This window comes from Euleptes europaea, chromosome 8 (assembly GCF_029931775.1).
Source record: "Euleptes europaea isolate rEulEur1 chromosome 8, rEulEur1.hap1, whole genome shotgun sequence".
NCBI classification, from domain to species: domain Eukaryota; kingdom Metazoa; phylum Chordata; class Lepidosauria; order Squamata; family Sphaerodactylidae; genus Euleptes; species Euleptes europaea.
In genome coordinates this window covers 57,121,663-57,148,165 of record NC_079319.1, presented here as the reverse complement: position 1 = coordinate 57,148,165, position 26,503 = coordinate 57,121,663, and the positions used below count along the sequence as shown (strand labels likewise).

Below are 26,503 nucleotides of genomic sequence, written 5' to 3'. Positions count from 1 at the left end.
ACACCAGCGGGGCCTTCCGCCGGCGTCCCACCAGCGTAAAGGCCCGTGCCGGCATTCCAGGGGGTGTTCCAGTATCCCGGGAGGCATTCCCGGGGCGTTCCGGGGGGAGGGGCTGCTGTAAGGCAGCCTCCTATCCACTTTCAGCCCCAGACGCCCAGAATAGTGTTGCTGTGCGTGCTTTTTGCAGGCGCAGCCTTGCTGTTCTCTATGGGTCTTTTTGCCCCATTTTACATGGGAAAAGCCGGTTAAAGGCTTTTTTCATGCTTTTAGCATGCGGGGAACTTCTTAGGAGGCACCATGGCGGCACCTCCTCCCCACCATCACCGCATACTGAAAGCTCAAGAATGGGCTAATAGTACTATAGCATACCATTACATGCACATCAGAATCTCATGGACACTTTACATTTAGCCTTAATATTGTAAATGCTATTGAAGGAATTAATAGCGGCAGTAGTGGAGTTAGATAAGGACTTCTCTAGATAACGTCTGGTAAAATAAACAAGGTAAACACTTTCAGGTACGGAAATTAGTAGATTTGGAGGTTTTTCAAAATATTATTACTGGACTCATAATTAAATGTTTGAAGTTGTGGTATCCTTTCACATGCAACTTTTTTTGTTTATGTTATTTCTTGAATAATCAGCTCCCTGGCTGAGTTAGCTTTCCTGAACCAATATAGACTGTGCCACACTCTTAGCTCTGTGTCCTTCTTTTCCACAATAACCCATAGTTTAGGACTACCAAGGATCAAAGGGGTACTTGTTGCAATGTCTTCTCTTAATCGTTCAGTTGGTAACTCAGTGTTGGTTCAACATAGCTTGTGTTAAATTACCACTCCCATTTACCAAATCGTAAATGTTTAATCTGCTTCAACTCAAAGGGTGAAAGACTAAACCCAGGATTATTAGGCATTGTGTTCAAAGATTTTTAATAAAGTGATAATTTTGGTTGCGATTATGACTTTTTTTTACTAGTAGTGATTCATGAGTACCACACTGTAGTAGGAGTTTGATTGTTGGACAATATCATCATGATGCATACAAATTACATTTCTGTTTCTTAACATTTTAATTCATAGAACCAACAGTACGAGCTGAACTGATGGAGCAGGTGCCTCATATTGCTTTGTTTTGTCAAGAAAACAGGCCTTCAATTCCATATGCTTTCTCAAAATATTTATTGCCTATTGTGGTGAGGTACCTTGCAGATCAGAATAACCAGGTGAGAATCTCTTACAATGATTGAATAATACAAATAAAATACAAAAATACTACAAAATAATACAAAAATGCTGGACAATTCTTGAAAAGTAAGTAGAGTGGTCTTAGGTGTTCACATTTTCCTGTACCAACTTCAATGCCCAACAATAAAACCTATCCATTGTTGTAGATTAGACACAGTCGAGATTTTCTAGGATATTCTTTTCTATTGGTGTACCCTAATCCCATTTTCCTTCCTCCTTTGGTGCTTTTAAAAATTAACACAGGTAAGAAAAACAAGCCAGGCAGCATTACTTGTTCTGTTGGAGCAAGAACTTATTGAACGATATGATGTGGAGACCAAAGTATGTCCAGTTCTTGTAGAGCTGACCGCTCCAGATAGTCATGATGATGTGAAGACAGAGGCTGTGGCAGTAAGTAGCCTTGGTTTAAATACCTGAATCATTTTCCGGGGTTGAATCCAGACTGAATTTTCCAATGGCAGAATAGAATTTTCCTGCCTCCCCCCTTCCACTGAACTCCCCAACATGCTGCTCCTGGGGGACAGGGGACCCTGAGGAATGACAAGAGGGGGGCCTGCAGTGGACAGGGTGGGGGTTGTTGGACAATTCCTGTTTAGTCTAGATCCAACCCCTAGCGTGCAATGAAAATGGGTATCTTGTCATGGGGAGGGCGGGGTATAAATTGAATAAATAATAATGGTGAGCAGGACGAAGAGTTTTTCATCCTAAAAGATGTCTTAATTATTGGTATAAGATTTATGCAAATATCAACGTAATGTTTGTAGCGAACGCTTATTTGAATGGAAATGGAAAAGTAGCAATGGATGCAGTCCTGCACAACAGACTGCTTAACTTCAATTAGCTTTCATTGGGAAGCCTTCCCAAAGCAGTCTTCTCCAGGGATAAGAGGTCTTGTTCCATTGGAGGACAGTGCCTCTGCTAGCGGAAAGGATCTGTGGGATCCAATTTACTGTTCCTTCTTGTGTGAAAAATGTAATAAACAGAATTCTTCGCTCAGGAAGTGTTGACTGTTGTAATCAGCAGACTGAGTAAAAACTGGTTTCTCAACATTTGGCGTATTCCTCCGTTGCTTCCCAGTTTATTAATTTTTATATTGAAAAACAAATTCTTGTTATTTCAATCCATGTTTTAGTCATATTGTTTTAGTAATGTAACAGTTTTTAAACATTTTTATTTAGATTTTCCAATAAGTTAAAAAAAGCATTTTAAGTGAAAGGGATTATTTGTTTGCAAAAGTTATGCAAATTACATCAGTTTAGCTTCCAGTGTCTTTGTCTGCTCGAGCAATGTAACATAGTAATCTGTAGTTCAAGGATGTAAACCATGGCAACCCTTGCAACAATTAAAAATGTATTGCTGCCTTGAGTATTACTTGCTGGTGCAAATGTGTACACTAAAGATGCAAGCTAACGTGAAAACCTGGCCTTGACATGCTTAGAGTGCAGCATTTTTCTTTGTAGCATGTAGTAACCTTGTACATTTGTATGAAGAAAAACAGTTTTTCTCTGTATGATTCCTTCTTCCGTTAGCTTCAGGTTGGGGAGAGCATTTTGTTTTCATGCGCTAATGGTGCAAGATACATTAGTAATTAAAATGTATGTCATGTTTTCATAATTTATATTTTATTTTCTTAAGACTGTAATGTGATTAGCATAAGACTATTTTGCTGCATTAATGACGTTTGATAGGTCATCTTGCATTCCTAATTGATGTCTTCCTTATAATTAGATAATGTGCAAAATGGCCACAATGGTAGGAAAGGACATCACAGAGAGGCTCATTCTTCCTAGATTTTGTGAGATGTGCTGTGACTGCAGAACATTTCATGTTCGTAAGGTATTTACCCTTTGTAAATTTCTGCTGTTTTTCTCGCTAGCGTTGTCTGTAATACCTGTGTGAGGTACATATACAACCTTTTTTTTTTGCACTTGCACACATGTAGTTTGCTATAGAATAAATCATTCCAAAACCCCAAGGTTTTTTTTTCCAGATGAAAGTTCCAGAGTGGACTTATAAAATCAGAGGGGATTGACATGCCACACGATTCCTGTTCATGGGGCGAAGGTGGGGAGAGGGAGTGTTCTCTAGGCTTATTATTTAAACCAAATATAAACTGACATGCCCCAGTCCAAAGATCAGTGTGTATTTGGATACCTAGGTGGTTGTTGGGGACCTTGGCTGGCCTATGTCCCTGCCCACCCCTGCGTCCCTCCCCACTGTGACTGTAGGAGACAGAACCCGTCCCCTGGTTGGAAGCTGAGGAGGGCTCCCTGTCTGTAATTCTCCATGTCAAAAGGCCAGCAGTCACTGCCCTGGCCACTGACTGAAGCACACCAAGGCTGGTTGCCAGGATGTCTGGAGGCAGACACTGGGATGCTGAAAGGTACAGGGAACGGACTTTTCCTCTTTAGGTATTTGCCAGGATCAGAACAGATATTTGATCAGTTGCTTGGTCAAATATTGGTAAAAATTCACCATCAGTTTAATGGACCGTAACAGAGATATGACTTCTAGAAACAATGGGGTGGATCCAACCTTCCTCCAAGGTGCCTTTCTTTAGCCTAAGGAGTCTCCCTCCAACCTAAGTGGCTGCTCCTCCCACAGAACAGCCACTTAAGTTGCAGGAAGGCTCCTTAGGCTGGAGGAAGGCTTCAAACTTTGCTCGGTGGAGTGGTAGGATAAAGGCAAGATCCACCCCAATAGACGCTTGGTAAAATGCGATCACATTGTTCCTTTGTTTCATGGTTTGTTTCATCAGTTTATAGCCCCAATTTTGAAAAATTGGCTACCTTTTAGGATGAGGGCTGCAATGAGCACTAACTCTGGGGTCCACTAAATAGACTTGCTGTTCATTATAAAGCATCGCATGGTGGAACACTGAAGTACAGTCTTGTTTCTTCAACAACTTAATTCTGCTCAATGTAACATTATTTGTGAGCCTAATACATTTATTTTTGCTTAGGTTTGTGCTGCCAATTTTGGTGATATCTGTAGTGTAGTTGGACAGCAAGCCACTGAAGAAATGCTGGTAAGTTGGAAAGCTAAAGATTAAGGTTCTTGTGTAGGCGTTGATATTTTTTAACATACTGTAGTACACTGTAATTACTATGACCTCCAGTCTAAGTACGTGAAACTCTGCTGGATTTAGGCAGTTATCACTTGTAAAGTCAGCAATAGATTGTACAAGGTGGAGCCCATCAAGAAATTTGGTGGGGGAAGAGAGATTAATTTTTTTCCCCTCTGTGTCTTCCTTCTCATCCTAACTCTGAACCTCAACAATCCAGAGAGAGAAATGCTGTGGGTGAGTAGGAAGCTGCTCATCTAGCCCTAAAAAGTAACCTACGTGATGCAGGAGTAGGGTATTTCCACCTTCCTTTCCCCATGCTGTGAGATTATCTGAGTGGCCCAATTTTGGGTATCCTTATAGACAGGCACAAGACTGCTATCTGAAGACCTGATATCGCTAGGAAGATGCGAAACTGTCCTGCGGCCTGGCATTTTCATTTTTCTGAGAAGTAAAATGTTATGAACTGAAGTGTGATCTGGTTTCTTACAAGTTACGCAGTTACTTTCTGTCTTTTATATGTATACCCGACATTTTATTGGGATTTGACTTCTTTAAACACTAAATCTAACATTTGATTGTCTGGCCCATGTGGATGATGAAAGCTGCCCTGTGGGTAATCCATGGATATATTGGGTATCTCTATGTTGGATAACTGTAAATTTTTAAAAAGGGGAAAAAACCCTCAAAACTAGTCTGATGAAGAATGAAAATGATCCAGAAGGGATGGAATGGAGAGAGCAGCTGAGTGGCAGTTGGTGGGGAGGGGAGGAGAGGAGAGGAGCTCTTCATAAAAGTCTGTATCATGTCTTGCATTCTTCAGCTGCCTAGATTTTTCCAGCTTTGTTCTGATAATGTATGGGGTGTGCGGAAGGCTTGTGCAGAATGCTTCATGGCTGTGTCGTGTGCCACATCACAAGAAGTCCGTCGAACAAAATTGTCAACACTTTTTATTAACCTTATCAGTGATCCTTCACGATGGGTAAGAAAATAGTTAAACTCCCATTATTGTTTCAGGTTCATGAACTGTATGTGGTTTCAGAGATTTAGAAGAACTCAATTTATGCTTCAAGCACTGATGATGATGTTGACATGGGGTAGCAGCATATATTCATGAGAGATATACAGCTTTGGACTTTGGAGTAATCTGTGCAGGCACAGATTACATGTATTCAAATATCTCTGTAGCAAGTTATTCAAAAGTTACACCCCACGTCCCCCCGCCCGGAGGGTCCCCAACCTATTTAAAAATGAAAGCTGAACTTTTGCCCCTGTTACTGGATTCTCTTCTGTTTGGAATTCTGCATGTTTGAAATCTCAGAGGGGCACTCCAGTAATGCTTTTCCAAATGTTAATAAATGCGTTGCAGGTTTTTGTATTGCTGTATATTTAAAGCAACTGTACCTTCTGAGATTTTGTCCCTTAATTAAAAAAAAAAATAGAGAATGTTTCAACACATCTTCAAAACAGTAGAAGAGCTCTTAGCATCTTTCTGGTGCATTATTATTCCAGTCTTTCTTCAAGGAGTTTAGAATGGTGTGCATTGTCCTCCCTTTGTTTCCCAGAGCCAAAAGTAAGACTGGTGTTAGAAAATATACTTTGGTTATGAAAGGAAATAGTATAATGCAGAGTGAAAGTACTGTTGTAATATACAGAGGTGTTTGAGATGGTCCAATGAGAACAATGGGTAGAAAATACTAAGGACAAAAAGGCGAACAAATACAACTGTGAGGTCCTTTTGGACCAAATCAAATTCCTGAAAATTAAGCATGAGACATACTTCCCTATTAATTATTTTTCAACTAAATTGAATTTTCAAAAAGAATAAAGATATACATAGAGAGAAAAATATACCAACAGTGGTGGAAGATCTACACATAAGGTTCTATAAAAGGTTTCCAAATATCTGAAAATGTCCATACGCAATTGTCTATATGCCATGAATTCAAATATTGATAAGAGTTCTAAAATCCTCAATCCATTGATTAACTGGAGGTGGGCTTTTATCTTTCCATTGTTGTAAATACGAGACCTTTAGCTCCAGTAAGGGTATGGAAGGTCCATTCTTGTTGGCCATCGGTTAGCCTCCAAGAGACAGGCTGACAGTTTAAAAGTATGTAAGGATCCTCAAAAATCAATGAACATTCTAATACAAAGTTGATATGAGCAAGAACTTCCTGCCAGAAAAACGAAATGACTGGAAACCCCCCAAAGCATATTTAAGGGATGTGTTCTCTGAGTTACAGTGCTAACAGTTAGACACTTTACATAGTCCTTTGCTAAATGGTAACTCTGTTGTCCAGTATATAGATAACATAATTGTTTTGCTGAATAAGTAACAACTAAAGATCCATCGAGAGAGCTGGTATAAAGGCCATATCCCATTGTTAGGCAAAATAGGGTATATCTCCTTTTTCCATTCATTCCTAACACTCCTCATATCGTATTTATTAATCAACATGAAATGTGGATTTCTCGTTGTCCTGACTTCTGTCCAATAGCCACTTTACTAGAGGATTATTTGTTGCTTAACTTTTATAGATATAAATATTTATATAAGTTCTTAATATAGCTGTAAATATAATGTGAGAACTTAAATACAACTATATATCCCATATAATATAGGATCTCTGAATGACATCTAGAATAGGTCTTCTCTTGGAGACAGATGGACTTGTGTGTGCACGTGTGTGTGTTCAGATACCGGTGTGACTAAAAAGCATATACCTTTTCAAAAGCAATGTAGGAGGAGTCCTCTGTTTCTATTCTTGAGGCAGCTAGTGAGCACATTCTTGTGTTTCACTTGTTGGCCCTGTTCCCAGATGCAAGATTCTCCTGTGACATATTCTTGGGAACTTATTACTTTTCCACTCCTGAGAGCTGGAGTGTTCAGTACAAGCAGCTGTATTTAAAAACTCTCTGGAACACATTATTCTAGGTCCGCCAAGCTGCCTTTCAGTCCCTGGGGCCTTTTATAGCGACCTTTGCTAACCCATCCAGCAGTGGTCAGTTTTTTAAAGAAGAAGAATGTAAGAATGCAGAGGATCAGAACTTTGCAGAGGAGCACAGGTATGGACCAACTAATGTTTTTCATTTTTAAGTTAAGTTTGTCATTTAACATTAATTTATAAAGCACTGGAAATGACTAGGTTTTGTACAAGAATTAAACATATATCCTGCCTACAATTTTAGATTCTAGATTGCATGTTTATGAAGCAGATTTCATTTCCACAGTGTCTTTTTAAAGTCTTCGTAAATAATCAAGATATGTTGGGTTATGTACATACCACATTGCTGCTTTCTGTGTTTGTGGGAGTACCTTGAGAAGTTTATCCTTGTGGGACTCATGTGGCCTCATACATTAATTAGTGGTTGTACATCTTTTTGGTCTTGAGTTCTGGCATGCTTGTTCTAAAGTGCAGTAGTATATGAATGTAGCACCTTTTACTTTAATGTGATTTTTGTCTCTAGTCTTCTGAGGTAGGCAGCATGCAGCACCAGCATAAGATGAGCAGATAGGGCACTAGGTATGACTAGGTATGACCAGGAAACTTTTGCTCCCATTTAGGCAGGCAACAAATTTTCCACTTCCTTTTACCCCTTTGCGACCCCCCCCCGGTGTTGTAGGTTTGCCACCCAAAATAGACATACACATATTTTTAACAGCCGTAGTAAATATTTTAACATTTCAATTTATTTATTTTTTGTCTAGCAATGAAAAAAATATGGATTCAGAAGATATCGTAACGCATGATGTACAAAGCCAGACAGAGTTGTTGCCTTTAGAGGAGGAGGATCGTGATTTTGCGAAGACTCTTGAATCCACCAAGGAAGAGAGTCATTCTGTGTTGGTTCATTACCAGAATGAAAGTGGTTTCCAGCCTGAGATGACATTACATTGCACTTTGTCTCCAGAGCCATCCAATGAAACTGCAGTTGAGACTGAACAAAGCCGCGACGGTGGTGGTGGTGTGGCTGTGCTTCCAGCACCTGCACTGAATTCCCAGGAAAATTCCCTTTCAGAGCAGGAACTGTATAACTCTTTCCATTTCTGGAGGACTCCACTTCCTGAGATAGATATTGATTTAGAGCTTCAGGAAACTGCAGAAATGCTTGATTCAGAAACTCAGGAAGGAAAACAGGAGGTTGTTGCACTGGCTTACCCAAACATTACCGTGGCTAAAAGGAAAGAGTTGGAAGAGATGATAGAAAATTTGGAACCTCATATGGATGATCCAGATGTTAAAGGTATTCGTGAAGCATTTTTGATATATGAAACATTCAAGACGTGAGTTAAATGCCAAGAGAAGAAAGGCATTCGTACTAGTTGCTGTTTGCTTTTTTAAAAACGTGGGGTCAGAACTCCTGTGAAGGGAGGCGTTTGCAGCAGCAGATATCCCCCTTCCCATAGAGACCCCCCACACACACACCCCGCATGCCTCCATTCCCTGAAAAGCCTCTGCTTAGAATCAGGGAATCCTTCTGAACAATATGCAATTGTGGAGGGGGGCTGTAATAAGGAGAAACTGGGCAAAATTGTCCTCTTACTCTTGTGTAAAGAGTAAACAGCCTATTCCCCTCCTTTTATACTATTTTAGGTTGATTGAGGGGTAACCTGCCACCCCTCTCCAGCAATATGAGAGATACTTAGGCGTCATCTATAGTTCTGTAGTTTTTAAGTTTAATTGGGATTTTGTTTTAAATTCAGATTTTTTTGGTGATTTTTATTATTGATTATATTAAGGTATTTTATATGATGTTACCCGCTCTGAGCCTGGCCTCGGCCGGGGAGGGTGGGTTATAAATCGCAAAAATAAATAAAAATTTAAAAAGTGAGTAACGACAAGCAAGGGCTGTTACTATATTCAGAGTGTTGATTGTACCGCTTTCCTCCAGGATTGTTACAGGGGACAAGTGAGCTGCACTTTAATAAAAAAGGAGGGCTAAATTAGTCGGTTCATTACAATTAGGCAGCCATTTCAAATATATCTTCTGAATCTTTGTTTACTCTCACCCCTAAATAATAATCTGTTTAATCCGTTGACTCATTAGTTTATGTTTCAAAATGCTGCTAACGAATGTTGTATTTTTTTTTTCAAGCTGGGAACCCCATGAGGAATCACGGGAGGGGGGAACAATTTAGAAATTATATCTAGGGTTCTAGTAGCTTGAACAGGCTACTAACCCCCCTTCTCTTTAACTACATTATTATTTACTGTCAAATTCATTGTTCGCTACTATATATTCAGTCCTCAAGGTGTCAGGGAGAATATTTCATTTTTAAAATTAATTTAAAAAGTCACATTTTTTTGCATACCTAGAGAGCACTCCCCTTCCAAGTTTTATTTAGCTTTATTTTTAACTTATGTATTTAGTGGGACAGGGCCTAGAAAATAATAAACTTGATCAATTAATTATGTCAGCTTGAAATTGATTGCCTGAGAATTTCATTATCACTTCACAGGAAGCTGACTTATACTGAATTAGACTCTTGGTCCATCAAGATCAGTATTGTCTACTCAGACTAGTCGTGGCTCTCCAAGGTCTTATTTACAGGTCTTTCACATCACTGAATGCCTGGTCCTCTTTAACTGGAGAGGCGGGGGACTGAACCTGGGACCTTCTGCATGCCAATTAGATGCTCTACCCCTGAGCCACAGTCCCTTGCCGCTTCACTTTAGCGCCTCAGCTTAGACCTGTTTAGATTGAAATAGGAATCTCAGAATTGTCTTACTAGCAAACTTGGTGCCTCTGGTTTTTAAGCAAGTTTGTTTTTGTCTTGCGGCTAAGATGAGCTTAACAGTTTTGTACCCTGGCAGAAGTAAAAATCTAATTTAGGTATTTTCAGTTAGTGCTCAGTAAGTTGCGTAACATCTCATATAGTAGATGCCTGAAACATTTTATAAACATGCTTCAGAGTAAGCTTTAAAAAAACTAATTATATAAGTGATATAATAGGTTATAGCAAATTATTATAAAGCAGGAAGGAAGGGTGGAAATCAGGAAGGAGAAGTTGTAGAGAAACAAGTAGCTATTGTGTTGCTATGCAATCACTGTTATAGTAACACAAGAACATAACAAACAAAAGAAGTGATGGAAGGGTTGTGGCTGACTAGCTGAGCGCCTGTATTGAATGCAGAAAGTCCCAAGTTCAGTCCTGAGATCTGGTGAAGGATCTTGGGTAGCAGGTGCTTTCATAGCCTGAAACCATGGAGGAGAACCACTGCCAATCAGAGAAGACAGTACTGAGCTAGGCAGGCCAATGGTAGGACTCCTTTATAAGATGGCTTGTAGAAGGAAAACTATTGGATAACTTGTAATTTGTAAGGTAGTGCACTCATTGGCTCAGTAATTTGTCACCCTGTCCTAAAGAGAATGAACTTGCCTTTTCCTCAACAAGCACTGTGTTAGAGAACAAAACCATTTTAAGCATAGTGATCCAAAAGCTGAAATTTGAATCCTGAAGGAGATCATTCAGTGGCCCCTATGTTTTGACTGTGTCTTGAGTGGCTGGCTGCTGAATCTAGTAACCGCAATCAAGCAAAAGTTAGTTATATCCAGGTCCCATTAAAAACAAAGTGACTTCAATTAGTTGTGACTGCCGTATTCCATTTCTGTCAAAGGGAATTGCAAGTAATTTATTCTAGATTGTGCCCAATGGATCATTTTATTTGCAAACTTAAAGCATTGTTTGTGTGTGTGTGTGCATTTAGTTTGAAATTGGCTGAGATTATACCAAAAACTTTATATTGTTTTTCGAGTGTCTAATGTCCCTCCCGTTTCCAGTTACTTTCAGCAGTTATTGAAAACATATTTGAATTGCTATTCTCATTTGTGCCTTCCCCCCCTTCTCGCAGTCCTTTGCTTCATTTGCCCACATAACTCTTTAATCCTGTGGAGATGCATGTGGCGGTTGACTGTGATAAACCATGTGATTAATCAGTGACAGGCAGGGGACCCACAGGGTCTTATTTCCTACTGTATCCCCCTCTCCACACTATTTCTTTTGTCCTCCTGGCATTCGCCATTGATTCTCCCCTTCCAGCACACCAGCCTACCTTTATCTGCTTCCCCAATCTTCAGCTTTCCTTCCTTCTCTTGCCCTGGCAGCATCTCCCCAGGAAAAGTCCAGCCAAGTTGCAAAAGTTGTGCAGTAAGTGAGTCACTTGGGTGACTTATGTGGTGGCCATCTCCAGGCCTAATCAAGTTGTGCAAGTTATGCAGCAGTGAGTCACCCAAGTGAGTTGTGTGGTGGCTGCCTGGCTGAGTCATGCAAGTTGTGCAGTGGCAAGTCACCCAATGATTGTTGCCAGGCTCGGCCCCAGTGCTCCCTCCATCAGAGAATGTATCTGGGGAGGGGCCCTTTCCAGGGCTGTTTCGATCTCCCAGTCCACCTCCATTTTTGTCAATCAAAGGGGGAGGAACAAAGTCTTAGACAGCTCAGCAATAATGTTGAGGTTGCCTGGCAACCCCTAAAATGGCCACCAGGATTTCAGAACATAGTCTTATAAGATATCAGTGGACATTCATTTCTTAAAACTATGGATGTTCCTATTATTTTGGAGAGTTTTAATCCCTCGTTGTTGGTGGTGGTAGTGGTTTGGATTTCAGGATTTTCTGAAAACATGTTTCCCTCAGGATTGCTACAAAATGTCCGCTATCTGGCTCCATTGTGTGAATTTTTTAATCCACACTTTGTGGCCTGGTTCAGAATTAGACATGTGATGTCATACTGCTACATCTGATGGGATGACATCACAGGTACTCATAATTAACATCACTTGCAGTCAGAATAAATGGTTTAAAAGGTGGTATGTGCAAATGAAATAGGGAATAAAGGCAAAGAAGGAAAATGGTGCCCCAAATTTCTGGGGCCAGGGGAACAAAAGGATGTTGAATACTGAAACAGTACACCTGTTTGGTGAGGCATATAACTTTGTGAGGTTCATTGAATATGCTTTCAGAGTACGTATCACAACTGGAGAATGCTTAGCACAATATTAGTTTGAACTATCTGGCTAATGTGGGGTGACATCCACCGCATAACTTGGACCCAATTTCTTGCAAAGGATCTTTTTAATGCTTAAAGAAAATAAGTTCCCATCCTTTGCGAGATAAAGTTTTGAAAACATGAAAGAGAGTGGATTAAAAGGAACCCACATTTATTTGTCTGTCTTTCCTTGTGATTACGCCACTGTATCAGAATTTTCCATTAATTAAAATTGTTCCCATTTTATAGAAAACTTCAGACCAATTGTGGAGTATGTACAGTATATTCACTCGCTAGTGGTTCAAGGGCATGCCATATTTTATGACAATGTTATGCCAACTCGGTTACTTGAGGTTTCTGAAATATGAACATTGGCACTGGAGCTTTAATTAGTTTGATGCAATTGTGTAGCTTAATATAATTCTAATTGGTAAGCAAATTTCCCATCACAGGCTAAAAGCTTTGATGATGGCCAACAGACAGGGTCCATTGTAGGGTTCTGCCTGTTATGCAGTGAGCTGTATTAGCAAATGTTACGTCCAATAGAGATGAAAAGAGCAATTCATACTGTGGCGATGATTGTTTCTGGCTGTTTGCCAATTAAGACAGAGGTCACTGTGTTCGTCTATGTTCAGCCTAGGTTTTTAGGTCTTTCAAGAGGCTGGGATAGAATCTTCTTTTGAAAAATAAAACAAAGGTTCAGTGTTGATTATACAGCTAGAAGAACTGAGACATTAGGAACTAACTCCTTATAGCTGTGCCTAGCAAAGCCCAATGGAAAAGGAAATTGCTGACCTTTGAACCACAAGTATAATGGAGCCATAGAATTAATAACAATATAAACACAGCAGATCCTGAGTGTTCAAGGAGTTTCATACTCAGCATCTTATTAATCTTAACATTCTTCTGAGGTAGGTTGGCATTATTATCCCTGTATTGTGGAAATGAGGTGAAGCTGAGAGATGGGGCTAACCCCAAGCTATCAATTTTATGGCTGAGGTAACACTGGCACCGCGGACTTCTGTCTTAAAGCTCTCTCGGGTAGCAACTACATATCACCATGGATCGTCCACTTAAAAAAATAGTGTGTGTGCATTGTTTTCAAAATTACTTGTTTGGTTGCCTTGTGGATTTATGGAATGCAAAGGCAGGGTATAAATGTCACACAGCATTAAGCATTTCCATCCTTTGCAACAATAGTAGTCCCTTGATCTAAGCCATACCTGAGTTCACCCACTCTGTCCTTAAAAGCAGTAGAGGAGGAAGATTCTGTATCTTTAGGGTCATTTTCCCAGGGTATGTAAATCATTTTTCAATCAGTTTCTTAGTTTATTTTGGACCATCACCACTGTTTAATTTTTGATTAGATTTTGTCCTCAACTCTTGACGCATATTGGCTTTCCTACATGGAGTGACAGCATCAGTACTAAATGCAATGCTTTTGGTTCTTGTACTAGCATCGGTATGACTCAAGCTGTCTCCATTCAGTTGGAGCCTTTCTTTTTCTTGATGTTGGCCAAATGTGGTGCTCTCCCTACCTAAAACCTTTTAGTGTGAACTTAGTTGTTGTCACGTAATTGCTGGTGGACATGTGGTACTTGTGGGGTGACATGTACACTTTCAAGTGGCTCTCAAGATGTCTTGGAAAGGAAGAGCCTTAAATATTAAAATGGATCAGACGGCTTCCTAAACTGATGGGCTTTGGAAAGCATGAAGATTTTGGTGTTTTTTTTTTTTTTTAAAGGCTGGAATAATGTCTTGAATTCATGGGGTCCTATAACACCACCTAGAAAAATATATAAGGAATGCAGAAAGAAGGAAACAGGAACAAAAGTGGTGAGGGTTAGGAATGAAGAGAAACAAAGCAAGTTAAGATGAATTAAGAAAGGAAATGGATTTGAAGGGCCGAAGAGGATGCTGAAAGATAAAGGCTGCTTAATGGGGAGTGGCTGCTGGTGAAAGAGTTGTGGGGTTGAGATAGCAAAGGTGTTCCCTTTTGTAAAATGTGTGCTTGTTATGGAAACGAAACAACACTTCCATTTGGTAGTAGATGCTCAAAAGTCCTTTGTGCCAGAACCGTATCCTATGCCATTCTGCAAATATGTATTATTTTACATTTGTTTGTTTAAAACATTTATAGTCTCCTTTTCTATAATCTCAAAGCAGCTTACAGATACAATAAACCACATTTGAAAACAAGATAAAGTATTGAGAATGAAATATGAAAAACAGGGTCTCCTGACACTTGAAGTTTGCTTCTACAACTCATGACACCTTGTAAGCCGAACCAAGGGCCAGTAGGCATCTCTTTTATTCCCCCCCCACGGTTAAAGTAAAAACAGCAACAACACAACAACATTGCACCTGTGGGGGGGGGGGGAATGTTCAACAGTCTTGGAGCAAGTGGTGGAATAACCCTGCTTCTAACCACTGAAGTTCTCATCACCTGCACTGCTTATGAAGCAGCACATGATTTGAGGAACACAATAGTTGTAGGGGCTGCTAAAGAGAGAGGGAGAACCGATGTGTTGCCGAGCAACTGTGGAAAGTGCAGCTGGATTAGTGGAATGCTTGTGGTTATGGCTGTGAAGCAAATATCTAACATCCTGTTCATAATTTTGATGCACAGCACAAGTGGAGGTTCTCTCTGCTGCCCTCCGAGCCTCAGGTCTGGATCCTCTGGAAGAAGCTACCACAGGTATTGGCAAGTTGGTGGATTGTCAGAATGAACTGAGGATCAAAGATCAGCTGAACTGCACATTAATTCAGGATGACTCTGTGCCTTCATTCGACAATGCCGTTGAGGTAAATATTTAGTTGCTTTGAATTTACCACTTCAGATATTGATGGGGAAACCCTTACTGTTAGAAAAGAAGCAGCTTTGTTTTTATACCTTGTAGGAAACAATGCCTGCTGTAGGGTGAAGTAATGCACAGTTTTACGTAGTTGTCACATGAACACATGAAGCTGCCTTGTACTGAATCAGACCCTTGGTCCATCAAAGTCAGTATTGTCTACTCACACCGGCAGCGGCTCTCCAGGGTCTCAGGCAGGGGTCTTTCACATCACCTACTTGCCTAGTCCCTTTAACTGGAGATGCCAAGGATTGAACCTGGGACCTTCTGCATGCTAAGCAGATGCTCTACCACTGAGCCACAGCCCCTCCCAATGTCCTTTTACATTGAACAAAGGTCCAATGCATCCATTTGTTGGGGTTAAATTTTTGTCAAAAATAAATGAAATGTTTACCAAGTTGTTTCCCAGTTAAAGCATTGTACCCCAGCAGGCAAATGGATAAGAGAAATTTGCTTAGCACCTGAACTCTGCATCGTCAGGGTGGCAACTGCACCCCTGTCATTAACCGGGCAAAAACAGATGTTTTGTGGAGGTTCTATTGCTCAGGAGCCCCATGGCGCAGAGTGGTAAGCTGCAGTACTGCAGTCCAAGCTCTGCCCACGACCTGAGTTCGATCCCAACGGCAGATAATATGATTTGCATGCAGAAGGTCCCAGGTTCTGTCTTTAGCATCTCTAATTTAAAGGTCAGAGTTCAGAAAAAACTTTGCCTGAGGCTTTGGAGAGCTGTTGCCACTCTGAATGGACTGTACTGGATTGCGTATACTGAAACAATCCTTTGATCTAAGGCAACTTCATTTACTCATTTGCCTAAAGTTTATAGGGCATGTGTACTGGCTTGCTGATGGATTGTGCATATGTTTGGTTGTTAACGTGTTTGGGGGCAGAGTGGGATTATAAATATCAAGTTCTAGCAGTGGTATTTTATAAAAACCACTGCAAACATATTTCTGAAACTTCGATAGAAGTTGTTTAATAGAACAATTACTGTTCCTGAACGTACAATCATGAGTTGATATATGATGTTGTTTTGCTCTCCACCACAGAATATTGTGGACTCTGCTCTTCACTATATTCACAATGATTCAGACTTGAGCATTAACAGTAGTTTCAGTCTTGAAGATGAGAAAAAATCTAAAATTCAGGTATTTACAGAGATTTTTCTATGACGTTTTAGTTTTATCATAGATTTTTCTTTTTACATATGATAGCAGTATACATCAAATATCTCCCAGGCGAAAATGTTGTTGACAGCCTGCTTTGCTTGAAATTGTCCATTGTAGTTTCCATCTCTTCTCTAGAACGCTGAATTTTGATACTTACGCTGCTGTTCAGGCTTCCTGGCCCAGGCAGCTTTCGCTGGTTCATGAGTGCCTGAGTTGCAAATGTGAGGTGTGCATGCAGTCGGGCAAGCATTAGCACATGTGCCATGAGAGCCAGGAATGGCTGTACCCTGTCAGGTGTGTGCACAGCTGTTCATTTCCCCTTTTTGCTTTAAGGGCTACCAGCATTCTGAAGCCAAAGGAAAGCATTGCAGAGCCTGCATTCTGACAGTGTGGCAGACAGTCTCATCCTTCTTTCAAAAAACCCCTTTGTCCTTTTGGGTTTTATGGAAGCAGTGGCAAGGAGTCAGTCCCAGTGGCCATTCTGCCACTGCTGTTGGGAGGATGTGTATGGGGACCGATAAGAACATAAGAAAAGCCCTGCTGGATCAGACCAAGGCCCATCAAGTCCAGCAGTCTGTTCACACAGTGGCCAACCAGGTGCCACTGTTTATTCACTGCAAGCTGTAGTGAAACAAGTTAGAGCGGTTCCTCAGTGGAACAGGCTTCCTAGGGAGGTGGTAAGCTCTTCTTCCCTGGAGGTTTTTAAGGTTAGATGGCCATCTGTCAGCAATGCTGATTCTATGGCCTTAAGCAGATGATGAGAGGGAGGGCTTCTTGGCCATCGTATGGGCATGGAGTAGGGGTCACTGGGTGTGTGGGAGGGAGGGAGTTGTGAATTTCCTGCATTGTGTACGGGGTTGGACTGATGACCCTGGTGGTCCCTTCCAGCTCTATGATTCTAAGAGTCAAGGAGGCAGGAGCAGAAGTTAGTGCCTGTGATTGCCTTGTCTTGTCCTCCTACCGCAGCAGACACAGGGATTGATTTACCACCCTCCTTAGGCACAATCACCCAAGATGAGCAACTACTGTCAGGCATCAATGCAGCTGTCAGTATTGAAGCCATGGGGAAATAGAGCCCCACAAGTAGCCTGGCACAGCCTATTTGCAACTTCATGTTTTTCTGTTCCAACCTCAGAACCTGTAGCTCTGTGTTTTTCTATGGAACTGCTCTGTTTATGTGATCATCTACCATGGGATGAAAGAAGAATACCTGATGTTTGTAGGGATTGTTGTCTGCCTTAATCTTTAAATCTGAACTGTAGAATAAAGAGGGCTGATATTTTTGATGGTATATTATTTTTAGTGGTTTGTTAGCTGCCCTGAGCCCTGCTAGACAGGGGGAGGGCAGGAGATAAGTATATTAAATATATAAAAATAAATAATGTCTTCAGGTATTTTGTACTCTTATTATACACAATACATATATTAGAAGTTACGCAACTCCCATAAAAGTGGATGCATAAGTAAGGTATAGAACATTCATAGCCTTGTCATTTCAAGACCATGCTCAAGTCAGTCTTCAGTGTTTGAGACTTCCAGATAGGTTATCCTCATAATTTAATGTGTTCCTAGAATATCCATAGAAAAGGAAGGTGCTTTCAGAAAGTTAGAAGCTACTCCAGGACTTCTTAGCAGGTTTTAATTGTTTAATTTATCCTTCAGTGAAGATTTGTGTGAAGCAGATCTGTCAGGCTATATTTTTTAATCCTCCTTTCCCTTTTAGGACGTTATACCTCAGGCCTTGTTGGACCAGTATTTATCCATGACAGATCCCTCTCGTGCTCAGACTGTTGATGCAGAGATTGCAAAGCACTGTGCCTATAGCCTTCCAGGTGTGGCACTTACCTTAGGTAGACAGAACTGGCACTGTTTGAAAGACACATATGAGACTCTAGCCTCTGATATGCAGGTAAAGAAATGGGTCTAGAAACAGCCCATGCATTTGGACTGTTTTAGATTCTCCAGCATTCTAAGGAGAAGCTGAAATTACCTTGATATGAAAGGTGGTGTTTGGTGAATGTAAAAAGAAAAATTACAATGTTGGGTCACTTTGTGTTACTGGATTTTTTTGTGGTAGCTCTCCTGAGACAAGGAGATTTTTCTTCGTTAAAGTAAGTAAAGGTCCCCTGTGCAAGCACCGGGTCATTCCTGACCCATGGGGTGACGTCACATCCCGACGTTTTCTAGGCAGACTTTGTTTGCGGGGTGGTTTGCCAGTGCCTTCCCCAGTCATCGTCCCTTTACCCCCAGCAAGCTGGGTACTCATTTCACCGACCTCGGAAGGATGGAAGGCTGAGTCAACCTTGAGCCGGCTACCTGAAACAGACTTCTGTCGGGATCGAACTCAGGTCGTGAGCAGAGCTTTTGACTGCAGTACTGCAGCTTAACACTCTGCACCACGGGGCTCAATTAACTTTATAGCCGAATAAAAATTTAAAACCATTGTTTTCCAGGTTTCAGTCCAACACTGCAATCACTCTACTGGCATTGCAGTAATCAGATACTAAATCCATTTGTGCAATAATAGAATTGAAAACAAGAATTAGAAAATAACTTTGCTCTGTACTAACATTAACTAAATAGGGCCCTCTAATAATGACGCAAAGCCAGATTTATTTAAGTTCCAGGCAAATATGCAAAATCAAGTTAAGAGCCTAGTCCTATGTTTTGTTGTACTATGTTGGAGCATCTAGAATTGTTCCCAGGTACCCAGAACTGCTCCAATAAATGCCTCTTGCGGAAACTGGGTACTGCCTACACTGCTGAGTTAGCTGACACATAAAAGCAAGGGGAGGGAAAGCATCTCCATTTTCTCTGTTGCCAGCAAAAGTGTTAATGAGGGATTGGATGGGTGCAAATAATGTATATTCTGTGTGTGTTATCCTTCAACCAAGAAATACACCACTCCCCTGGCATGGACCAGTAAATGTATTGGGTATTGGTTCCCTATTCCTAAACAACTAGAAAGACCACAGTGTGTGAAGCATATTACAAAATTATTTGTCACACATTTTCTGGTGGGGGAACAAGACCTTATAGAAGATGATGATGAATTATGGCTGCCAGCAGTCTAAAAAACTACCAAGGAAATAGGGGGATGAGATGTGGACCTCAGCAGTAGCCAGGTGTCTCCCGTAATGTCTAGTTCCCAAATTGGGTTCAAACCATAATTGTGCAAATTGTTTTAATTATTGATGTCCAAAGCTAGATTTCTACCTGAAATGAAGTAAAACGGGTAAAATATGTGATTGTGCAACAAAACGTAACTTCAGTAGTTAAAATCATTTTGTATACCTAATGGGTGATGTGTGTTGTTTTCTCTCAGTGGAAAGTTCGAAGAACGTTGGCGTTCTCTATTCACGAACTTGCAGTCATTCTTGGAGACCAGCTGACAGCTGGTGACTTGGTCCCAGTCTTCAATGGGTTTTTGAAGGACCTCGACGAGGTCAGGATAGGTGTGCTTAAGCATCTGCATGATTTTCTGAAGGTAAATTACACTTTATACCAACTAAAATAAAGTTTCCTCTTTCTCGCATCTATCTGTGGGTTTTATTGACAAGGAAGCTAGAAGTTTTTTTAAAAACTTTGATCGCCATATGTAACAAAAGTGGACAACATGTTTTAATTTCTGCTCTGATTTTTATTGGGACGCCCTCCCCATCTGTCTCCCTCTATCACTGTCTTCCACCAGCAGGTGAAGTTTTTTTATTTAGCGTTTCCTCACTAACTCCTATTAGCCGCCCTCCCTGTTTATGTGGTTTTATGTGTTGATATTGTTTATGTGTTTATATTATGTTTTATGTGTACTTTTAAGAGGTTTTTAATGTTTTAATGCTCTCACCGACTTTGGGACCCTGAATTCGGTGGCATGGAAATGTTTTAAGTGTTGGTTCTCAGTTATGTTCCAGGATGCTTCGAGGAGATCTGAAAGCCCTTTTGGGGACATCTTCATTTACGCTGAACATCTTAGTTCAGATTCAGCTGATCAGTGCTGCATGGCCCTGATGGTGTTCTTATTTTCTTCCAGCTTCTTCATCCTGATAAAAGGCGGGAATACCTTTATCAGCTTCAGGAGTTCTTAGTGACGGATAACAGCAGGAACTGGCGTTTCCGCGCTGAGCTGGCCGAGTATGTATCATTAAGCTTATATTGTGCTTCTTTTCCACTGAGCTGCAGGCTTAGCCTAAGGCTCTCAGACAGCTTCCGCAAGGATCCTGCATCAGCACTAGAGTTGTGTGTTGGGGTCAGGAAGAAAGGGACTGGAATCTGCAGAAGGCACCTATCCTGACAGTTGAAAAACCTGCACAGCTGCAGCTTCTGGTTTTTGAGATGTGTGGGTAAATATACACAGCCACTATTTTTTAGACAAAGGCCAAAGTAACCTGAACATGCACTTGAAGTGTGCAAAAAGTTTAAGTAGCAGGAAGGGAGGGTTAAGAAGGTGGAGATGCTCTATTTTCTCTGCTAAAACAAGGCCAGGAGATGATTGTGGTACAGACCACGAATTGTTAATAGTGAAAAATTAGGAGACAGCTGAAGAAAAACACCAAAACATTCATACTGCCAAAATACAATCTAAACGATGTTCCTGAAGAGTTTAAAGACATGTAAAGAACATACTTGCAGTACTATTCAAGTGAATGTGAATCAGAACTATGGTTTGAAACCAGAGATATTATCAGGGAAGAATGCACCAAGAATATTCCTGTATCTAAAATAAATGAAAAGCCTTGGTGGGTGACTGATGAAACTCTTACCGTTGCTGAAAAATAAACAAGAAGCAAAAGTAAAAGGTGACAGAAATAGAATCAGAAGTCTAAATGCAGCGTTCCAGTGGCTGGCACATAGAGGCAAAGAGAACTATTATAATAACCAGTGTAAAGAACTGGAACAACTGAAAAGGAAGAACAACAGATTGGTTCCTCAAGATCCAAGAAATCAAAGGGAAATTTAAAGCATGATTAGGCAAGTTGAAAGATGAACATGGAAATACATAACTGAACTGTATAAAATAAAGAAAATAATGAGAACAATACACTGAAGAACTGTACAGGAGAGAAGAATCTTTTAAAGGAGAACCTACAGCTTTAGAAAGTGAAGTGAAAGCTACACTGAGAGGACTTGGGAGAAATAAAGAACCAGGAGTAGATGGGATATCAGTAGAGCTATTTCACGCTATAGAAATGGAGTCCCTCCATCAAAATCTTAACAAGAACATGCCAACAAATATGGAAAACAAAACAGTGGAATCAGCACTGGGTTCCTAGCTTGGTGTAGGATGAGCAAGAGATAAGGAAGTTTTGGTCCCCTGGGAACAGGCTTTGTTTAGGGCTTTAAAGGTCAATGTCAGCATCTTAGATTGTTCTGGTTGGTAACCAGGGTAGCCACTGAAAACCCAGAGAAATATGGTCCCCGTGGTGAGTGCTTGTTAACAACTTGGACTAGCTGAAACTTCCAGACAGTCTTTTAAGGGTAATCCCATATAAAGCACATTGCAGTAATCTAAAGTAAACACGGGGGTCTGATGCAAGCTATTGTATTATGCTTACCTCAGAGACAAAACCATCTTAAATTATAAATACAGAAAATAGTCAGTATACTCAAATACTGTTTAGCTTGGGTATATGAAATAGCCTACTCTCTGTTTCCAATGGATGGTAATCATTGTGTCCTCTCCTTGAATTCTGACTAATCTTGGTCCTTCATCTGTTTTATTATTGCAGGCAACTGATCTTGCTTCTTGATCTGTATAGTGCCAGAGACATATATGATTACCTACGACCCATTGCTCTCAGCCTTTGCTCAGACAAAGTTTCCTCTGTTCGTTGGATAGCCTACAAACTGGTATGAATGAAAGTGTAGCCATTGTAAATGGTGTGTGTGTGTGTGTGTATGTGTATTTTTAGAGTGTGACGTTCAATGGGACCCTTGATTTGTCTTCCAGGTTAGTGATATGGTTAAGAAGCTGTATAATGCTCCAACACCAACCTTTGTAATAGACCTCATGAAGGAGCTTGTCGAAAGGTTCTGTAGATGCCCAAAGTGGTCTGGCCGACAAGCATTTGTCTTTATCTGCCAGGTAAGATTTTCATGATAGATCTACAGCTTAGTATTAGTTTTTTTTAAAAAGGTAAAGGTAGTTCCCTGGGCAAGCACTGGGTCATTCCTGACCCATGGGGTGAGGTCACATCCCGATGTTTACTAGGCAGACTGTTTACGGGGTAGTTTGCCATTGCCTTCCCCAGCCATCTTCCCTTTACCCCTAGCAAGCTGGGTACTCATTTGACCGACCTTGGAAGGATGGAAGGCTGAGTCAACCTTGAGCCGGCTACCTGAAACCGACTTCCGTCGGTATTGAACTTCGGTCGTGAGCAGAGCTTTGGACTGCAGTACTACAGCTTACCACTCTGGGCCAAGGGGCTCTTACTAGTTTTTGTATACGGATTTAGAAAATAATTCATAGAAATGATTGCAGGAAAGCAAAATAAAATAGGAGTCCAGTGGCGCCTTAGAGACTAAAGAATTTATTCTAGCATAAACAGGACAGTAGTCCCACTTGTAAAGCTTGGAGGTTTCTGGAATGCTGCTTCCTTGACATGTCTGTAGCAAGTCCATTGGCTTTTTCTTCTTTAGCTATGAGAACTAGTCATTTAATAATAAAATCTACAGACGGCTCCCCCAGTCTTTCATAGCAGCTTTTCAGAAGGACCAAAGGGCTGTGGTGGGACTGGAGGACCAGAAAAAACACATTCGGAACTTTGCAGAAGACTGTTGGGTCAGGATCCAAAAGCTTTAATTATATTTGGAGCTGTGTGTTAAGGAAGAACTTGCTTCCAGCAAGAGGTGAGTTTTTGCTTCTGGCTCAGCTCCTCTACCCTTGCTCATAAGCCCAGATAAGGAGCTGCTGCTTTTAAGGTGGTAGCTGAAAGACGACGCCTTAAAAGGTTAATGGTTGGGAAAGGTTATGGCACAGGACTCTGTCAGGAAGGGAGAGGACTGTTGTTTTTGGTCGGGGTATAATCTGTCCTGCCCCCAACAGGGTTGCCCATTGATTTGCACCTCACCATTAGGCCTATAATTTTTGTTAGCAGACATGTTGTACCCAGAATCTTATTTGGCTTTTCCGGTTTTGTGGATTAAAAAAACCTTCTGTGTATCAAGATAATGCCAGATCATTTGGGAATTTTCTTTTTTTGCTACACACTTCACTACTTCTGTTACCTAATTAGATTTTATTATTCTTGTTGCTGTGGTCCTGATGCAAGGATAAAAGAGCTTTCAAAAGCTTTCCACTGGTTGATCCTACTGAGATTGATTATTTTCTTGGGAATGCTTGCTAGGGACAAGTAATACTAACCCTGTAGCTTTCCACATAATTGACTAGAGGTATTGGTTCACAGTAGGACTCCACGAGCTGCTATTGGAATGAATTTAGATTTCTTCAGAATCTAAAATGGTTGCTTCATCATTCTTTTCAGAGTATCATTGAAGAGGACTGCCTGCCAATGGACCAATTTGCTGAGCATCTGCTACCTCATCTACTGCACTTGGCCTCAGATAGAGTTCCAAATGTTAGAGTCCTGCTTGCAAAAACCTTAAGGCAAACTCTTTTAGAGAAAGGTTGGTTGAGTTATATGCCTCCCATACTCTTTACTGCATTTTCTGTTGTGTACACATGAAGCTGCCTTATACTGAATCAAGCCCTTGGTCCATCAAAGTCAGTATTGTCTACTCAGACGGGTAGCGGCTCTCCAGGGTCTCAGGCAGAGGTCTTTCACATCACCTACTTGCCTAGTCCCTTTAACTGGGGACCTTCTGCATGCCAAGCAGATGCTCTACCACTGAGCCACATTTCCTGTGTGTCGTCCTGCAGTAGGCTACTTGCAAGTGAGAAGCCACTCATGCCATTATATTTACCTCAAGCCAATCATGTGACTACTGGGTCTGTCACTTTCGACTGGTCCTTAATACCTGAAACCAAGAGTGGAAAATTCCTGGCAAAACTTAAGCTCTGAGACTTTGTAGCAGCCAGATTGGAGAGCTGGAGACCCTGGTGCATCAGTGAGTGGCAGCGTTCTGATTTCATTGGTGTGTCCTCCCTTCAGCTGCCTGTCTTCAGGATAGTAATTAATGAAGCAGTGCCATGGCTCACACATGCCTATAAGCTTATAAGGATTGTGATTACCCTGCAGTCAGTGGACAGGACTCTGTGTATGCTCAGTTACTTTCAGTATTACTGCTCTGTAACTTCTAGAGCTGGAGATGCCCAGATTAGTAGTGAAATAGGAAGAAAGGTGTGTATAAAAAGAAAGGAAGAACAAAGATGAAAAAAACTGGAAAACGGAATAGAATATTCAGTGGAACAGTGGAGAGGCGTTGGGTCTAAAAAAGCTGTAAAAGAGGAAAAAAGTTGGGAAGAAAGAAAGGACAGGTCAAGTGGGTAAGGAAGATGACCTGGAGAAGTGTGTTGGAAGTCAGCATTAGAAAAGGAAGAATGCAATGCCCTTCCTTCAGCTATTACTTTTGGCAGATATAACCAAACCAGATACTCAGCGAGGCTTTGTCTCTGTAACTCAAATTCAATCGAGTCGGTTTCCCATATGCTTCTTCGTTGTTCTCAGTATAATGTCATCCCCTCCAATTTTCTCAACTCTATTTTAGCTAATATCAGGCCACTCAGAAGCCCTGAAAATCTATCATCTTCTTAATGATTTATCACCTGAAATAACTGCAAAAGTAGCTGTTTTTTTAAGCTTAATAATCAAAAACAGATTGGATAAGGCTTAATGATTGATGGATTTTTAATATGTTTTTGTTTCCTCTGACCGTTTATTATCTGTATGGACGATCTGTTGTTTTACATCATATGCCAGTACAGGTAATTGTATATTGTATATAAGGAAGAATGCTGAGAAGCTCACTGAAGAGGGAAGAAGGGGAGCATGAATCAAATGTGAGATGAAGATGGGTGAAATTTTGATGGCTGGGAAAGGCTAAGGTGATATGAGGAAGGAGTGCCCAGGTCTGACAGATAGCAGTACCTGAGGCAGATGAAGTTTCTTCTTCAGCAACTCGAATGGAAGGAACAGGGGTTGAAGTTGATGCTGGAGGACGGATTCACGTGGGCTCCAAAGGAGATGATAAAGGGCAACCTTTGCCAAAGCGTAGCGGCAGGTTAAGAATTTAAAACTTTAGGGTTCTTAAAAATTTTTTATTCCCTATTAAAGAAAGAAAAATCATTTTTTATTTTGAGTAGTAATAATCTGTACCCTGATTTGGGGGTTTGCATGAGATACATAACTTATAAATTGTACTGCTAGTTTTTAATTCTTTCTCCTTTCTTCCCAGAATATTTTCTGATCTGTGTCAATTCCTATCAAGAAGCAGTGGAACAGACAATCGTGGCCCTTCAAATGGATAATGACAGTGATGTTAAATACTTTGCAAGTGTCCACCCTGCCAGTACCAAAATTTCTGATGATGCAATGAGCACAGCGTCTTCAACGTATTAAAAGTAGTCCCTGAACGTTGCTATAATATTAAAAAAAAAAAATACAAAATCACAGGGCAGTACTCTAGTGCTCCTGAAATGGATGATCTGAAACCTCCTTTTTCATGGAGGAGAGATTCTCTTGTCAGCTTAACTTCTGTTGGATGTTACCTAAACCCAAGACCAAGGATTTTAAGAGTCAAGGGGAAAAAAAATAAACATTACGTGTTGAATCTTGACTCTAGAAAAACTTTGCTCAGAGGATTGTATTTGCCACCGGAGCCTTAAATCTTCTGTCTTCCTGAATATGTGAAACTTGAATTGGCAGAATATTTTCAGTGTAGAGGGGATGTGATTTCCAGAGACTGGCATTAGTTTTCTCCCAAGGAGTTAATTTAACTCTCCCCCCACCCCCAAGGAACTGGTAGCTGAAATTCTCATAGCCTATAAAGGCAGATTTGTACCAAGAGGCACCTCCAGTATTAGCTATTAAAGATTGTATCTTTGCAAAGACATAAATTTGTGTGCACGTGAGGACATCCTGAAGTGTGAATAGTTTTCGAGTGTGTAAATGAGGGAAAAGTAGAGATTTGGTGTGTCCCCCCCAACCCTTAAGGACTCAGTGCTAACACTAATCCAGAATCTTATTTTAATCCTTAAACACAGCATATTGCTGTACCCATTAGCAGAAAT

At 40.8% G+C, this 26,503-nt stretch overlaps 1 protein-coding gene and 1 non-coding gene across 2 annotated transcripts in view; one reads left to right on the top strand and one right to left on the bottom strand.

The window, feature by feature from the left end:
• The window catches only part of PPP4R1 (protein phosphatase 4 regulatory subunit 1), a 41,410-nt gene extending 15,543 nt beyond the window's left edge, over positions 1-25,867 (top strand). Inside the window, exons 5-20 of the mRNA XM_056854940.1 lie at positions 1,081-1,223; positions 1,489-1,635; positions 2,974-3,081; positions 4,208-4,273; positions 5,133-5,291; positions 7,248-7,378; positions 8,022-8,557; positions 14,929-15,104; positions 16,201-16,299; positions 18,044-18,229; positions 19,646-19,807; positions 20,348-20,448; positions 22,044-22,164; positions 22,265-22,399; positions 23,799-23,940; positions 25,669-25,867. Coding sequence (XP_056710918.1) covers positions 1,081-1,223; positions 1,489-1,635; positions 2,974-3,081; positions 4,208-4,273; positions 5,133-5,291; positions 7,248-7,378; positions 8,022-8,557; positions 14,929-15,104; positions 16,201-16,299; positions 18,044-18,229; positions 19,646-19,807; positions 20,348-20,448; positions 22,044-22,164; positions 22,265-22,399; positions 23,799-23,940; positions 25,669-25,832 — 2,576 coding nt within the window. The 3' untranslated portion in view covers positions 25,833-25,867. The remainder of the gene's footprint in view (positions 1-1,080; positions 1,224-1,488; positions 1,636-2,973; positions 3,082-4,207; positions 4,274-5,132; positions 5,292-7,247; positions 7,379-8,021; positions 8,558-14,928; positions 15,105-16,200; positions 16,300-18,043; positions 18,230-19,645; positions 19,808-20,347; positions 20,449-22,043; positions 22,165-22,264; positions 22,400-23,798; positions 23,941-25,668) is intronic.
• TRNAA-AGC (transfer RNA alanine (anticodon AGC)) lies at positions 15,391-15,462 on the bottom strand. Its single transcript has one exon. It is a non-coding gene; the product is annotated as a tRNA-Ala (tRNA).
• Positions 25,868-26,503: the final 636 nt, after the last annotated feature.